The sequence below is a fragment of the Schistocerca cancellata genome, chromosome 2 (assembly GCF_023864275.1).
Source record: "Schistocerca cancellata isolate TAMUIC-IGC-003103 chromosome 2, iqSchCanc2.1, whole genome shotgun sequence".
In the NCBI taxonomy this organism is placed as follows: Eukaryota; Metazoa; Arthropoda; class Insecta; order Orthoptera; family Acrididae; genus Schistocerca; species Schistocerca cancellata.
Window position 1 is genome coordinate 1131351860 of NC_064627.1, and position 17129 is coordinate 1131368988.

General features: G+C 38.2%; 1 protein-coding gene across 5 annotated transcripts in view; it reads left to right on the forward strand.

The window, feature by feature from the left end:
• Positions 1–17129, forward strand: part of LOC126163168 (E3 ubiquitin-protein ligase RBBP6) — a 382937-nt gene that overhangs the window by 149638 nt on the left and 216170 nt on the right. For all 5 annotated transcript variants that reach the window (XM_049920115.1, XM_049920119.1, XM_049920117.1 and 2 more), the window contains exons 11-12: positions 7492–7827; positions 16422–16575. In XM_049920115.1, the coding sequence (XP_049776072.1) occupies positions 7492–7827; positions 16422–16575 (490 nt within the window). The remainder of the gene's footprint in view (positions 1–7491; positions 7828–16421; positions 16576–17129) is intronic.

Genomic DNA, 17129 nt, shown 5'->3' on the forward strand with positions numbered 1-17129 from the left:
GCCGGTATTTGTGCTATAGGTGATTTTTGTTTTGTCTACAGAAGGCTGGCTCACGTGTTCATACACCCTCACAGAAATTCCGCTTACTATCTCAAGCAGAAAAGAGGAATGGTCAAAACATTGATTGGCTGTACTAAAAGAATCTGTGAACAACAGTAGCAGAACTATGAGTAGGGACTGGAAAATGTAGCATCTATTTGTGGCAAAATTCACATCTGTTCGTTGTTGTTTTGTCTTTGTTGTTGTTGTTGTTGTTTGTGAATTATGATGCACTAATATAAAATGTTGTAATGCTACATGAGGGAAGACGAACAAAGCCTTAGTTCTTGAAAATGAACTTAGAAAAAAAGAATATTTAAATTATCCCTACTGATACGTATATTGTTGGTTATAAAAATATGGTACTTCAGTGCTGCCACCAGTGTTACTCTTAACCTTGTTCAGAGTGAATTTTATGTTTACAGTTATGGAATCTGAATCCTCTACACGGTTCTCAGTTTCCTATGACTATTTATTATTTTGTCTCTTGTTTTAAGCTCTTTATATTCTTAACTTTATTTCTCATTCCAGATTGAGCCATAATACATTTATGTTTGGTGATATACTAAGTTATCTCTGGAGTATTAGTTATTAATTCTGGTGTTGGCCGGCCAGTGTGGCCAAGCAGTTCTAGGCGCTTCAGTTTGAAACCGCGCGACCGCTACAGTCGCAGGTTCGAATCCTGCCCTGGGCATGGATGTGTGTGCTGTCCTTAGGTTAGTTAAGTTTGAGTAGTTCTACGTTCTAGGGGACTGATGACCTCAAATGTTAAGTCCCATAGTGCTTAGAGCCATTTGCACCTCTTGAAGTTCTAGTAACTCCAACTTTACAGTTGATGAATCCATAATAATTGACAGTGAAACGAGATGGCCATCTTCCAGAACGTCAGCAAGGAAAAGTGTTTCCATAATGAAAATGAAGGTTGAAGTGTCCTCCCACCACCAAACCTGACATTTATTTCTTCAGCAAGGGCAGACATTCTACTTCCTGTATTTACCTGAGTATAAGATGACCCTCTTTTTTTTTAAGAGGCTCCTTGCCAGAAATTTATTTTTAATATATTCTAAGTACAGACTTTTTTGACATCAAGTTGTTGTTGTAGTCTTCAGTCCAGAGACTTGTTTGATGTAGCTCTCCATGCTACTCTATCCTGTGCAAGCTTCTTCCTGTCCCAGTACCTACTGCAACCTATATCCTTCTGAATCTGCTTAGTTTATTCATTTCTTTACTCTCCATGCTGCCCTCCAATACTAAGTTGGTGATCCCTTGAAGCCTCAGAACATGTCCTACCAACCAATCTCTAGTCAAGTTGTACCACAAATTTCTCTTCTCCCCAATTCTATTCAGTTCCTCCTCATTAGTTATGTGATCTACCCATCTAATCTTCAGCATTCTTCTGTAGCACCACATTTCGAAAGCTTCTATTCTCTTCTTGTCTAAACTATTTATCGTCCATGTTTCACTTTCATACATGGCTGCACTCCATACAAATACTTTAAGGAACGACTTCCTGACATTTAAATCTGTACTCGATGTTAACAAATATCTCTTCTTCAGAAAGGCTTTCCTTGCCATTGCCAGTCTATATTTTATATCCTATCTACTTTGACCCTCATTAGTTATTTTGCTCCCCAAATAGCAAAACTCACCTACTACTTTAAGTGTGTCTTTTCCTAATCTAATTCCATCGGCACCACGCGATTTAATTTGACTACATTCCATTATCCTCGTTTTGCTTTTGTTGATGTTCATCTTATATCCTCCTTTCAAGACACTGTCCATTCCGTTCAACTGCTCTTCCAGGGCCTTTGCTGTCTCTGGCAGAATTACGTCATTGGCAAACCTCAAAGGTTTTATTTCTTCTCCATGGATTTTAGTTCCTATTCCTTTACTGCTTGCTCAATATACAAATTCAATAACATTGGGGCTAGGCTACAACCCTGTCTTACTCCCTTCCCAACCAATGCTTCCCTTTCATGCCCCTCGACTGTTATAACTGCCATCTGGTTTCTGTACAAATTGTAAATAGCCTTTCGCTCCCTGTAAATTACCTCTGCCACCTTCAGAATTTGAAAGAGAGTGTTCCAGTCAACATTGTCAAAAGCTTTCTCTAAGTCTACAAATGCTAGAAACGTAGATTTGCCTTTCCTTAATCTTTCTTGTAAGACAAGTCGTAGGGTCAGTATTGCCTCACATGTTCCAACATTTCTATGGAATCCAAACTGATCTTCCCGGAAGTTGGCTTCTACCAGTTTTTCCATTCATCTTTAAAGAATTTGCATTAGTATTTTGCAGCCGTGACTTATTTAACTGATAGTTCGGTAATTTTCACACCTGTCAACACCCGATTTCTTTCGGATCAGAATTATTATATTCTTGAAGTCTGAGAATGTTTCACCTGACTCATACATTCTGCTCACCAGCTGGTAGAAATTTGTCAGGGCTCGCTCTCCAAAGGCTATCAGTAGGTCTAATGGAATGTTGTCTATTCCCGCGGCCTTGTTTCAACTTAGGTCTTTCAGTGCTCTGTTAAACTCTTCACGCAGTATCATATCTCCCATTCCATCTTCACCTACGTCCTCTTCCATTTCCATAATATTGTCCTCAAGTGCATGGCACTTGTATAGGCCCTCTATATACTCCTTCCACCTTTTTGCTTTCCCTTCTTTGACTTAAGGGTACCAGCCTAAAAAGTTAAAATTACTTCTTTTGCTTACCAGTCGTGTGATACCACTATATTTTTAATCATCTTTGTCGTCGTCCTAAGACAGCTGCTCTGAAACTTATAATTTCATTGTCACAAATATTTGACTGCTTCTTCCGAATATGTTGGAATTGTTTTTTAACTCAAAGCGGATTTTGCTTTTATACTGATGTGAAAATGTAACACTATCTTTTGCTACAAAAACATAATGTCTGCCAAAAAACATTGCTGCACAAAACATGTAAATATATCACTTCCCTTAGTCTAGATTTTTAGTCTTTCCTGCAGAAATCTATACTATTGTTGAGTATTTGTAAAATTTACTTGAACAACAACAGTTTAATCTGCAAATATAAGACAACCACATATAATGTAAGTGATGAATTTGCGAAAAAAACTTGTCTTGTAATCAGGTAAATCTTGGTATTTGCACCAGAACTGAAGAAAGATTTTCAGTAATTTTCTTCAAGTATATGAAATGATCAAATGTTTCAGTCTTGGGGTCCTTCCAAAAGAGTTTTAATTTGTTATGAAGGCTGAACACAGACTGTGACAAATCCGAAATAAGTTTCCTCTTTATAATGTGTTTAGTGTACGTATATGCTGAACAATATCAGTAAAAAAGAAAGCCATATTTAACAGCCACTGTGGCTAATCAATCTGAGGGGAAGATTTTTCTTTTTCCTGCAGAAATTGCTTGACTGGATTCAGTACTGGAAAAATCTGCCTAGAACCTTACGTACTGATGGCCATTTCACTGAACAGTAACAAGACACATCATCAGGAAGAACATCATTTCTGATTTCTTCTATTAAAGATTTGAACTGACAGTGTGTTTTGGCATTTGAGTGAATGTAGCTCACAGTTTTTAGCATCGCCTGTATAAAGTGTGGATATTGAAAATAACTAGGTATAATTCAGTGGACATTAGGAATTCAGGGTGTGAAGTGCCAGTATTTAAAAGCCCTGAAGGCCTTGGTTTTTACCTGTCTCAGGTGGTGCACCTTGGGTAAAAATACTGAATCTTCTCAGTAGGCTCTTAATATTTAATGAGAACATCAACCAGGGATTCTTTAATGTCACACCTCAAGTAATATCCTTCAATGTAACAATGTCTAAGAGCTCTCCTACCACCTCCAAGTCATCATATCATACAAAAATGGCAAGTTGCATTTTATCTTGGATATCTGTAGACTCATCCAAAGTTACATTGCTGAGCATTCAATCACCCCCCCCCCCCCCCCCCCCCCCTCTCTCTCTCTCTCTCAAGATATTTACAAATCATCACTAATAGTAGAAACTTGCTTGTATTGTATGTTGAGAAGCAGACATTTTCTCTACAAGTTTTTGTAGTTCCATATTTTCAGGGTCTAAAATAGAAACAATTGGGGCAACTCTTTGACGTTTACAAAAACCATTTCACTGTAAGGCTTCTATTAAAAGACAAGATGAACCCAGCTTCAGTTGTTAAATCTGCTTGCTTGGTAAACGTAGTCATAATCCTGCTTTGCCCTTGAAATTTTTCCTTTAATTATCCTGTCTACAAAAAGGAATGGCTTCTCCCACTCTTTATTAAACACACCGTCCTGTTCTTCATATTTACGCTCCTTAGGTAACAATTTAACTGCAGGGCCACCAGCAGTAATCACGAGTTTACTTAAAGAATCTCACTGCATGGAGAAAAGTAACCATGTTCATAGATACAAATGTGATCAGCTGCTGAGTGCCGCACCTTGATCCATGCTGCTACATGCTTGAAGCAGCGTACTATTCCCAAATCTACAAGAAGGTTGCACAGTTGCTAGTTTGAGCAACGAGTTTCTTTTGTATTAAGCTGCACCCACACTGGCCACACCATGCCAAACCGACAAAAGTGGTTCGGCGCAGCATGACACTGGGTGTGGACAGCAAACCGCACCACCCTGCTCTGCACAGCGCATTTGTCTGTGGGGTGATGCGTCAGGCATGGGCATGGCTTTATAAAAGTGTGTGTCATTTTTTTATGTTTTAAAATTTTAATAATTTTTTAATTTATTTGTTTATATACGTTGAATATAATAGAAGGAAACATTCCACGTGGGAAAAAATATATCTAAAAACAAAGATGATGTGACTTACCAAATGAAAGTGCTGGCAGGTCGACAGGCACACAAACGAACACAAACATACACACAAAATTCAAGCTTTCGCAACAAACTGTTGCCTCATCAGGAAAGAGGGAAGGAGAGGGAAAGACGAAAGGATGTGGGTTTTAAGGGAGAGGGTAAGGAGTCATTCCAGTCCCGGGAGCGGAAAGACTTACCTTGGGGGAAAAAAGGACGGGTACACACTCGCGCGCGCGCGCACACACACACACACACACACACACACACACACACACACACACACACACACACACACACACATATCCATCCACACATATACAGACAGAAGCAGACATGTCTGCTTGTGTCTGTATATGTGTGGATGGATATGTGTGTATGTGCAAGTGTATACCCGTCCTTTTTTCCCCCTAAGGTAAGTCTTTCCGCTCCCGGGATTGGAATGACTCCTTACCCTCTCCCTTAAAACCCACATCCTTTCGTCTTTCCCTCTCCTTCCCTCTTTCCTGACGAGGCAACCGTTGGTTGCGAAAGCTAGAATTTTGTGTGTATATTTGGGTTTGTTTGTGTGTGTGTCTATCGACGTGCCAGCGCTTTCGTTTGGTAAGTCAAATCATCTTTGTTTTTAGATATATTTATATACTTCATTTCAAGGGTCGCACAACACTGAAGCAACAGGTGTATGCAGCTTGTGAGCTTCGTTGTGGCTACCACTGGCACTGTGTTAAACCCCAGAGACTTAAGAAGGTATCAATTCCTGGAGAGGACATCTTTTTGACCTTAAAGTTCCACACTTTCTTCCTCTCTTCTAGTACGGAAATTTTGTTTTTGCTTTTCAACTAATGCGTTTGCTTCTGTAGATCAAGTATGAATGTGTTCTCCTATGTGTACTACAAATATCTCTACTTTGTAAAACAGATAGCAAGCCATCACAGCTCTCATTTGTTCACATACAATAATTAACTACTGTTACAATTGGGTTGCGCAGCAATGGGAGGAGATAACTTTAAGGGAATTGGGGACAGCTGAGAGTACTTACACTATTGCCATGTATAGGTTGTGCTGAAACCCACACACACACACACACACACACACACACACACACACACACACACACACACAATTACAGCAGCCAGGGGCTGTGGTCATGTGTACATGAGTTGTGTGTGTGTGTGTGTGTGTGTGTGTGTGTGTGTGTGTGTGGTTTTTTTTCTTTCCCCCCCAATGAAGGCCTTGTTGGCCGAAAGCTCACTTTCTGACAATCTTTTTGTTGTGCCTGTCTGTGACACAGCATTTCTGCTATATGGTGAGGAGCAACTATCCCTTTCATAGTACCAAGATAGGTATTGATTGTTAAAGTTATAATATTTACCATTGCACTTGGCAGTGCTAAATATGCAATTTATAAAGTCTCAGACAATCAGTTCTAGAAGTTCGCAAAAATTCTGTAATCAGTAAAAAAAATCCATACCTAGATTAATGGAGGGAGCAAGTGCCCACCCATGCTGCCATTATGTCATGTAGTACATTGCCACTGTAACTACTGCTTTTTCATTACAAAAGTGCTTGGTAAACCAATACATTTTTCCACTCATAATCTAGATGGATAGTTCATTTTTGACCTCTGTTATTATTTAGATGCAGCTTGATGATTCATATTGACATAGGAAAAATTCTGCTTCTGTTTTGATGTATCATCATCATACTAACTTCATGACCCTCACTTTAGGTTAGTGACAGTACTTGATCTCAAGAACATACTGATCCCTTTTGATTGTTCTTTTTTTGGAGAACACTAGTTAATATTGTGGACAGTTGGTTGTAGAAATTCGTGATAATTTTATAATATGACACCAGTTGTCTTATGTATGTGTAATGTATGTATGAAAATACTATATTCAGGTATTCAGCAAACTGAATAGCAGTCATCTTGCACCTAAATAAATTACACCTTCAAACAGTGGAAAATTTTTGATGGAATAACAACAATATAATGAAAAGTGTAGATTGCTACTCACCATATAGAAGTGATGTTGAATTACAGGCAGCAGAACAGATAGATGGCTATACGTTTAGCTTTGGCTAAAATGACCGCTTCTGAAGTAGAAGACATATACACAAGCACAAAACACTGACAACACTGACACGTGACTACTTGTGTCTGAACACTGTCACCAGACTCAGACTCTCTCTCTGTGTGTGTGTGTGTGTGTGTGTGTGTGTGTGTGTGTGTGTGTGTGGGGAGGGGGGGGGGGTCCCCCCCTTGACCAGCCCATATGTCTCCCCCCCCCCCCCTCTTCATACATCTTTGTAAATCTATTAACATTTGTTTATAGGGAAATTGGAAAATGTATACTTCGTGCATAGTGGTTTAATGAATTAGTAATACTTCTGTTTCGCACTCATAAGCACCACCACAAACTAGAAACAAGGCACCAGGAAACAAAAAGAAATCTGCTTTGTGTAAGTTGCATTTTCAGATGTAATTGGAGAGACTGGGAGGGGAGTCCAAACATGTGAACTGGATTTAATTCCACAGTTGCTGTTGCTTTATTTCTGCTTTTCTCATCCATCCTCAATTCCTTTTTCAATTCTTACTGAATCAGATTTGTTCTAATAAGTACCTGTCATTTTGTTTTAATGTAGAATCTACAATGGAAGATGCTGCTCCACAGACAGTAACAGGGGCATTGATTGTTGTCCAAACTTGTGAGGCAACCAGCACAATACCTGTGCTTGGGGCAACAACACAGGAGTCGTCTACTTCAGCAGAGCAACGAACACATTCAGTGAGAGAGCCCATCGTACATACAGAGACAACACAACCGTTGGCCCGCCCAGAGATTCCAATACCGCGACCAATCACAACCACATCAGTGACAGGAGTAGTGACTGCAGAAAGCAGGCATCGTTCAGCTTCAGTGCAGTCTTCTGTAACCCCAGTTACATCACTTGAAGGACAACAGTCTTCTGTCCATGATGGTAAGTGTCAGTTGAGTTTCTTGCGAATTGTTAAATGCATTTGAAAAACGAGCAAATGTCTGTTATTTTGGAAAACACAGGAATCAAACTATGTAGGTGTTACAGTTACGTGAATTTTTCATTGTGTTTTTCTGCAGATATTGTCGTATTTCATTATGCAGTAGGTTCCAATGAACTACATGTGCTGCTTTTATATCCGTTTGGAAAGAGTAGTTATTACCAAATGGAAACAATTATGACTGATACTAACTGTAGAGGGTATTGTTCCTCAGACAACTTTATTTGCAACTTATTTGTTTTTACTCTCTTTTTCATGTGATATTAGTAGTATAACACAAATCCTGTCCAGAAGTTAATAATTTTCACTGTTACATCTTCTGTACAGGGTGATTATATTGGAAGTGGTACGTATGAGTCATTGTAATTTTATCCTTCCCCTTAAATGACCAGATCTGTTCATCAAATAGGGACCATTCCTAAGGATTCCAACACTGTTGTTTTTGTCATTCCAGTTGGGTCTATATATTTTCATTTTTGATGGTTTGCTTACATTGGAGCTGTCACTGCAAACGAATGCACACCAATGCCACCTTTCAACTGTGATGCCAAAAGGCTATAGGTGAAAGCATTAGTTGTCTGTAGAACTGTGATAAGCTGAGACATTGCTATAGAAATGTATACAAAATAACATTACTGGATCGATTGAGGTATCGTTTATCACAGGGGGCAGAAGGAAAGACTCGTTTGAAGTTATTCTAGGAGATACAACCTTAAGCAATTGGTTAGAAAACCAACTCGAGATGGGAACATATTAGATATATTAGCGACAAACAGACCTGATCTTTTTGAGGAAGTTATTCTAGAAGAATGTATTAGCGACCGTAATGTCGTTGTGGCTTCTATGTCAGTGAAACTTGCAAAACAAAAACAAAGAAACAGCGTAGAGTTTTCTTGTTTGGGAAAGCAAATAAAAGTGTCATTAAAGAATATCTTCATAGTCAGCTCCTAGCATTCACCGCGGGACACAAAGATATTGAGCATCTTTGGTTGGAATGTAAAGGTATTGTCCACCATGTGCTAGAGAAGTATGTGCCTAGCAAAAATATAGGGGAAGGAAAGGATTCACCTTGCTACAACAAATATATTAGGAAGTTGCTGAGAAAGCAGAGAATTTTGCACAGTCGTTTAAATTTAGTCCATTTTGTCGCAGTTTGTCCTGGAAGTTAGCATAGTATTCTCCAGTAATTGTTGGCCCAGTGGGCAGATAATCTACAAACAGAATCCCCTTCACATCCCAGAACACTGATGCCATGACCTTTCCCGCCAAAGGAATTGTCTTTGCTTTTTTTTGCTGGCGGAGAATCAGCATGTTTCCACTACTGTACCTGTTCTTTTGTCTCTGAGATATAGTAGTGCACCCAAGTTTCATCTGTGACCACAAACCGGTGTAAAGTTTTCTTTGTTTATCCTAAAATGGGCCTAATATTGTTAAGATATGTCCATTCTCGTGCGTTTTTGATCCAGCATCAAGCTTCGTGGCACCCATCTTGCAGATAATTTTTTCATTTCTAGTTATTCAGTTAAAATGTGATATACCCATTCAGATAACATCTGGCAGGCGTGAGCAATTTCATGGACTTTTAATTGGCGGTCCCCCATAACCATTTTGTGCACTTTTGCAATGATTTCTGGAGTAGTGACATCTTGGCCAACCAGTGCACGGATCATCATTTTAAGTTCGCCCAACCACATTTAAATTCATTTGTCCACTTGGCAGCAGTTGAATATGAAGGGGCAGAGTTCTCCAGTGTATTCTGGAAATTGGCAACAATGTCCTTTACTTTCACTCCTTCCTTATGAAGTACTTGATCACTGCTTGAATCTCTATTTTTTCCATCTTCGCAAATCACTATGTGGGAACAACAACAGAACTACGTCACTACCACAGCTGTCTTCCAATAGCACTGACGTGGCACGTGTTTACAGACAACAGTCCAGTGAATATCACGTGAACAACTCATTGTGCTAGTGCTGACCTCTTGTGGTGATTCCGAGAACTTTTCAAACCACCCTTGTATTTTATGAATGTGCTTAATTTTAATTGACATTGGTAAATTCGGCTGTGAGTGGAGTGAAATTGGCTGCTTACCTCAGGGGTAGAGGAATAGGTAGCATGGCTACTGTAGGATTGAAGAATATGAGAAGGGGAATGTTTTCTCGTTTGCCCTCCAGTATGGGCAACTTGCTGGTTTGTGTACCTCATATTGATCAGCTGCTGTGGCACAAATTTTGACATGGAAGTAACACTGATTCGTGAATGTATATTATAGAGATTGTCATTTCACGTGTGCTACATATTTGTAGACAGGAATATGAAATTAAATTAAGGCTCTTCTTATAAAACACAATGACTAGAAGAAAAATCACAATCAAAACATTTAGTAATTGTTTGTGGTCGTGTGTCATATTGCTCACAGTAATGTACTTAAATATAATTACTGTTATGAATCAATTAACCATCCATTCAGACAGGCAACACATCATCATTTGGTCAGCCCGTTACAGTTTCACGACTTTGGGGTCACTGAGGGTGGCTGCAATCAGAAACAGAGAACAGCTGACAAAATGTTTTGAGTAGTGCAGACTTTTAATGGTCACTATTTCAGGGCCTCCATCAATCCATAACATACTAATTTAAATAAATAACAGCCCAAGTGGGGAAAAAAATACCACATTTGTTACTATGTACCAATTTAAACATAAACATTTGATTTAATTTTGTTGCCATATGGTACTGTATTCCCAGAATGCTCCTGATGTTTTTATTTACCTATATGTGTAAACTGTTTTGTGAAGTATGTAAATGTGTTTCTAAATACATCAATTAAAATATTTATGTAATAGAAATTTTCATTTTATTTACAGTTTGTCATTTTGGTCATACTCTTCAACCTTTTAATAGATCATATCATTACCCAATTTGCAGTGTCAAGAAACAGTTCTAATTTGCAGTAAAACATAAATGCACTTTTCATTTCATGCACTTCACTCTGACTATTCAATTGTGTGATGGAACCTTGCATCTTCCTTTCATATCCATAGCAGGAAAATGCCGTATGCTGTCCAGTTACATGACTTTTTCAGATAGTATGGCAGCTAGTCTTATTTGGGATGTAGGAGCTCTCACTGAAACTACTTTTGGGTCTTCTTGCTATCTTTTGTCACTCTGCTCTTGGGACAGCAAAGGTTAAGTATGAACTTGTTAAACTAGGCTAAGACAGGTGTGCTTTTCCAGTGCATTCTTCTTGATAGAGCATCTCTTCTGTAAGGAAACAGAGCACACACTATCATTTGGTCAAGTATCTGAAAAATTTTGTGTGGCATATTTTGTTTTGGAGCATATCTGGATCCTGTACAAATCTATCGCTGAATCCACAGGATCTGCACCTCCCATGGATTGATGAGCCACGTTGATTGATTCCTTCAAGTTCTTGTTGTCATATCTTTGTACTTCAGTCATTGAGTTTATTTCCACAAAATTCCTGAACAGTGTCACAAATCTGTTGTCATGCAAATGTGCAGTAGATAATTTATATTCTTTGTGGAACACATCTGTTGCCACCCTTCTGGAACTCTTCATTTTCTTCACACAGTCACATCCCTTTAGTCAGTTGAATCGGAGAGTATCTAAGGCTAGATCTCTTTCTGCTAGCTCCATTTGCAAATCTAAAGTATAGAACCAGTTGTCAAAAATATTTTACAGTTTTTGTTCTCAGGTATTACAACAGATAATATCTCTCTCTCGTCTTGTGATGTTCAGTGACACTCTTTAAATGGTGTAATCTAGTCATCAAAGATATTTTGAACAGATAGTGTGTTTGCCTCCTCAATAATAATGTTCCATATTTTGCTTCCATGAAACATATAAAAATACTCTTTTGGACAGCGTATATGAGAAGGTATATAAAGTATACCAGTCCATGACATGGATAGTTCTTTCTGACATTTTTTCCAACTACATGAAAGTTTAGGACATTTATTTGACTTTGGAGCACTCCTTTATTCTGCAACAACAATGAATTCCAGTGCAATACATTGTTTTCATCTCATTCTTCTTCTTCCCCTACTATTAGCCCTTCATCATCATTGTCATCAGTCTCATAATCAAGTAATAAGTTCAAATATTTGATCGAGCACTCTCATTCTCTTAGTCATCTGAAGATCAGTTTCATCCTAATCCAAATTGTCACTTCCTTTAGGAATATGCTTAATTGGTGAGAACATCTACCCCATAGAAGCACAGAGCTGGAAGAGGTGCCCATCTAAAATTGAAAGTAATAAACAGCATTGTACTGAATCTACCCACATTGGAAAACAGCAACAAGATCATAGTTTTGCCAAAAGGCAGCAAACACTATTGATGAATTGTTTGTCATTCAGTACCAAATACATGAAAGCATACTCCATTCTTCCATTTAGCATCATTTTACATACTTTATAAATGTAATTTCTTTAGATATGTGTGAAGTCGCAGAAATAATTCACTCTTCTAGCTGCTTCTGCATTTGTTCATATAAAGTCAACTCGCCAAAATTGATAGATTTTTTATTGTTCTACAAACATAACAACAGTAATTGCAAGCTAATCCCATGCAGCCAGACTGTGAATGATTTTCTTGACTTTATTCATAATTCTTGGACATGTGGTCAACATCTGCTTCTAAGTTAATTGCATAGATGATCTCCAAAAATGTAGAAGCAGCTAAGGAACGTTGGAAAACATCAGAAATTATGATTATTCATAAATTTACGATTTGTTGCCAAATAGCAGCACCATGCAATAGAAGGTTAAGTGTCATGGGTGAATATTGTCTCCACCCATCTCTACTTCATTCATCATAAGAACAAACCAGATGTAAACAAACACAAGCGTGATGCTTGGTAAGCAGCCGTAACTCTCTTACACAGGTGGTGCTCAGCACTTGGAAGTAGGTCCAACTTAAGTATTATATATCTTATTACTATGTCATTGTAAATGAAACTATTAAGACCTTAGGATGTATTAACAGCCATCAACGTTTTTCTTAATCATACTTTAGCTATGTAATTTTTATTTAAAAAATTGTGTTCAGTCACAGTCTCCATAAATACTTCTGTACGTATGCTCTGATTGTCTTGCTGTTAATATGTACTGTGAAAATGGATGACACTATGTCCCACTTTGTACTGAAACATATGCATGGAACACGGTTAATGGCGAGAAACAAGTTGTTCGTAATGATTTTCACAAGCTTATAGAGAAAAATCAGCTCTGATGTTTTTCGAGAAACAGTATACAATGAATATTAGGTCATATTCAAATTATGTGCGTGGCATATTTGGTAGCGACATAGAACGATAATCGTGTATGCTTTGGAGTGACATTTTGAATCTCGTTGTGGTCTTTTTTTCCCAGTTTGAATACCTAGATCATTTAAGTATGAAATTCATCAAGCATCTGTTAATTAACTCATACTTAACCATCATTTTTTCAAGAAAAATCCCTGTCTTGTAATTTCTAATTATATATTCCATGCAAAATTGTGGTTTTCATTGCAAATATAAATTCTTAAGGATCGATATTTCATAAAAGGTTGTTAAATGTTGCTGAAGTTAAGAAAACACCATGGGACAGATGTGGTCTCACACGAGCCAGAGTTGTAAGCGTCATAGAAACATGGAAAACAATTATTTTTATGACGTCGAACACAGTAAGAAATGTTGCATTTTTACAGTTGTCACTGTACTACTGCTATCTGAACCCACTAGAGCTGCTCTAAATCCAAGTTAAGGGATTTGTTTCAAGAAATAACAAGACATTTAAGCTGCCAAGCATACTAGAACTAATGCATGAAGCTTTGTGACATGTCACTGCCAAACGATGGCGAAATGCAGAACAGCACATCATAAAAGAGGAGGAAATGTGGACTTCTTTGTGGCTTGGGATTTTGTTGGTGATGGCCTCGTTATCAATGTAGCAGTTCTGAAATGTATTCCTCGGACTCTGATTTGGAAGGAGTTCAGAGATTACCAGGCAGCAGACTGTAATACCTTCAGTGGCTTTGATATTTATCTTCATAGGAAAGCAGCAGTGTACGTTTACCCCAACCATACCTCATCCAGAAAAATTACCCTTGTTAATGTCAGAAATTTTCATTACTCTTGTTTTTAAATACAATACTATGTCAGCTATGATCGAGGGCATGTTATGTTTTCCGACAGGTCACCTAAAGAACGTATCACTTGAGTTTTGCCCCCATATAATTTCCTCCAGTTTAAAAATTAATGACCTTCAAAGCTATATTATTCTCTGCTCATCTCTTTGTATGTCTTCACTGCAGCTTTTCATATTGCTGCAAGTTAGTTGAGTCACTTGCCTGGCCAGTGCTGTCCAAGTTAAATGCACCAATAAAGCTGTTGTCCCGTATCACCGCTGAGTCGATGTACGTGTAACGCACTGGATAAAATGTCTCCTCTTTATCTTACTTCACTGTACTCGAGACAGCTTGGCTTTAGCTCCACTCTGAAAGAAACTAAATGAGGTTCCAGCAAATGGGGAGGAATACATAGTGTAATGTTTACATGAACTTTAATCTTATGATGAACGGAGTATAGTAATACATCGCCTATGGTGGCTCTACTCATTGAAGAAAGGCATCCCCTGTACATCATGTGTTATTAATTCCAGTGGAAATGGTGTAGAAAATGATGGGAGGAGAGGATGAGGGCAAGAGAATGCAAAGGATCAGCCGAAAATGTAGACTATCAGAGGCTATTGTTAGGGGTATTGTGAGAATAGGTTTAGTGCTGACATGGCAGTTCCCACTCAGGCAATTGTGAAGGGAAAGTCTTGGGGAGAGGACATAGATGGAGTGAGTACTGAACCACCTACTGAATTCATTGATGCCCTACTGTGTAGTTTGTCTAGCAACACGATTATTGAGTTTGCGTTTCACAGTTTGGTGATGGCCATTCATGGAGTAGACAGTTCTGTAGTTGCCACTCATATGAGACAATGTACAATAATTGAACAATGGAAAATCCAGGATGGAATGTAACAGCAAAGGAAAGTTGCTGCTCACCAAATAGCAGAGATGCTGATTTACAGGTAGCCACAACAAAGACTGTCACAAATAATCTTTCGGCCAGTAAGGCCTTTGTCGAACACACACACACACACACACACACACACACACACACACACACACACAAAATTTATCACACTTAACAGAAATTCTAATTCATGCTGTAGCATCCTACAGTCACTCATTCCATGCATACTGTGAACTCAGTTTTGAGTGTCACATTTTTTTTATCATTACTACGCTGTGTGTTCAACTGGTATTGCAACTGGGCACAGTTAGAAAACCGTAAGTTTGGTTGTTCATCTCTAGTTATACAACCTGAGTGGCATCTGCCTGCGACTCCTGGTCTTTTTTGAGTTCACGTGTACTTTATATTAATTTGATCAAGACTGTTAAGTAGTCATAGAATATTATTATTATTCTTCACGCATTTTCTTCAAGTAAGCTTCTATGGGACACATCCTGTTGAGAACATATGGGTCTCTTTCAATCTCTTACTTTATTTTCTTCCATTCCAGTGCCATGGTCACTATCATTAGCTACTGAAATACAAAGCTACCATTCAAGTCCGCAGCTCATGGTCTAGCGGCTAGCATTGCTGCCTCTGGATCTTGGGGTCCCAGGTTCGATTCCTGGCCGGGTCGGGGATTTTCTCTGCCTGGGGATTGTGTGCTTGTGTTGTCCTCATCATTTAATCATCATTCAGGAAAGTGGCAAGACTGGACTGTGCAAAGATTGGGAATTTGTATTGGCACTAATAACCACGCAGTTGAGTGCCCCACAAACCAAATAACATTATCGTCACCATCACATCATTAGCTACCTTTCATAAAGTTATACATTCAAATCAGAACTTTGAAAAATAAATGTAAGTAGCCAAAACAGAAATAGAATGGAATGGAGAAATATGATACAGCCTTGTGAACATCATAGATATAAGAAATGAGCGCACTTAACAGTTTTGTAACAGAGTCAGTAAATGGAGGCACTAGAAGGTAAAGGATGTGAAAGGAACTGAACAGTATAGGCCACTTGGTTAGAAAATTGGTTGAAAATGCAAAGAAAGAAAACTGTATAGAATGACCAAGAGTGAAATGTGAAAAGATTAGATTCAAAATGTTTGGAAATAATTGATGGTGTATACAAGAAATTAAATAATTTTGGGGAAATGAGAAGTAAAGTTAAATATCAGTAGTGCAAGTGCAAAAAAATAACATTGCACAGGGAAGAGGGTAAGAGCAAGGATTTATTAGGGAGAAGTAGTGTGGTAGGGCTTACGAATGTGGATGTTTATTAACTATATTTATTCTCATATACTGAATCATTTATGTGAATCAGTTTTTGCTTTAAGCAATGTAAACATGATTCAATAGTTACAAAAAAGATTATTTTGTATCTCCACATTTATTATTCATGCTTATAAATTCAACTATTTCTTTAATTATAAAAGATTACCTTCTCTTCTTTGCAGCAAATGCGGGGTCAGTGATAGCTGCAGAATCTGGTGCACAAGCCATCCCATCAACTATAGCTCCATTAAGCTCAAAACCAAAGTCTACATCACAACACCAGGTGTTGGAAACAATTCCTACTGCTTCAGCTAGTAAATCTCGCTATCCATCTAGGTAAGTTTTTCTAGTGCATATTTTCATTATAGAAATTTCAAAATGATTGGTTTGTTCAAGAAAATACTGCATGTACATTTTATTGGAACTGATGAATTAGCAATGGGAGTTTGCCCATAATATGATTAAAACATAATTGTATGAAAATAAACTTCTTGAAAAAGTCATGAGGCAAATGGTTGGGAATATGCATGATTTATTCCACAAACATTACGTTTCCAACTAATAATGAAGCATTGTGGAATAATTCATACCAACCCTCCCCATCTTTTCCTAGTGGTCGTTGTTTGATGGAAGTCACAGGTGCAAACACCAAACACATCCTATTCCAGTTCTGTCACAAGCATACTGTACCCTTTAAGAAGCAGGTTTACTTATGAAAACAGTCATGTTATTACAAACTTTGCAATAACTTTTTGTTTTGGTGAGTATAACTGCAAGCTAGCTTGCCATTCGAATAAATAACCAGCGTCTAACTGTGGTTAAGAGAAAAGTGTACTGCACAGTGGTAGAGCATGGCACTAACCACAGCATGATTGGTTTTGAAAGCTGCA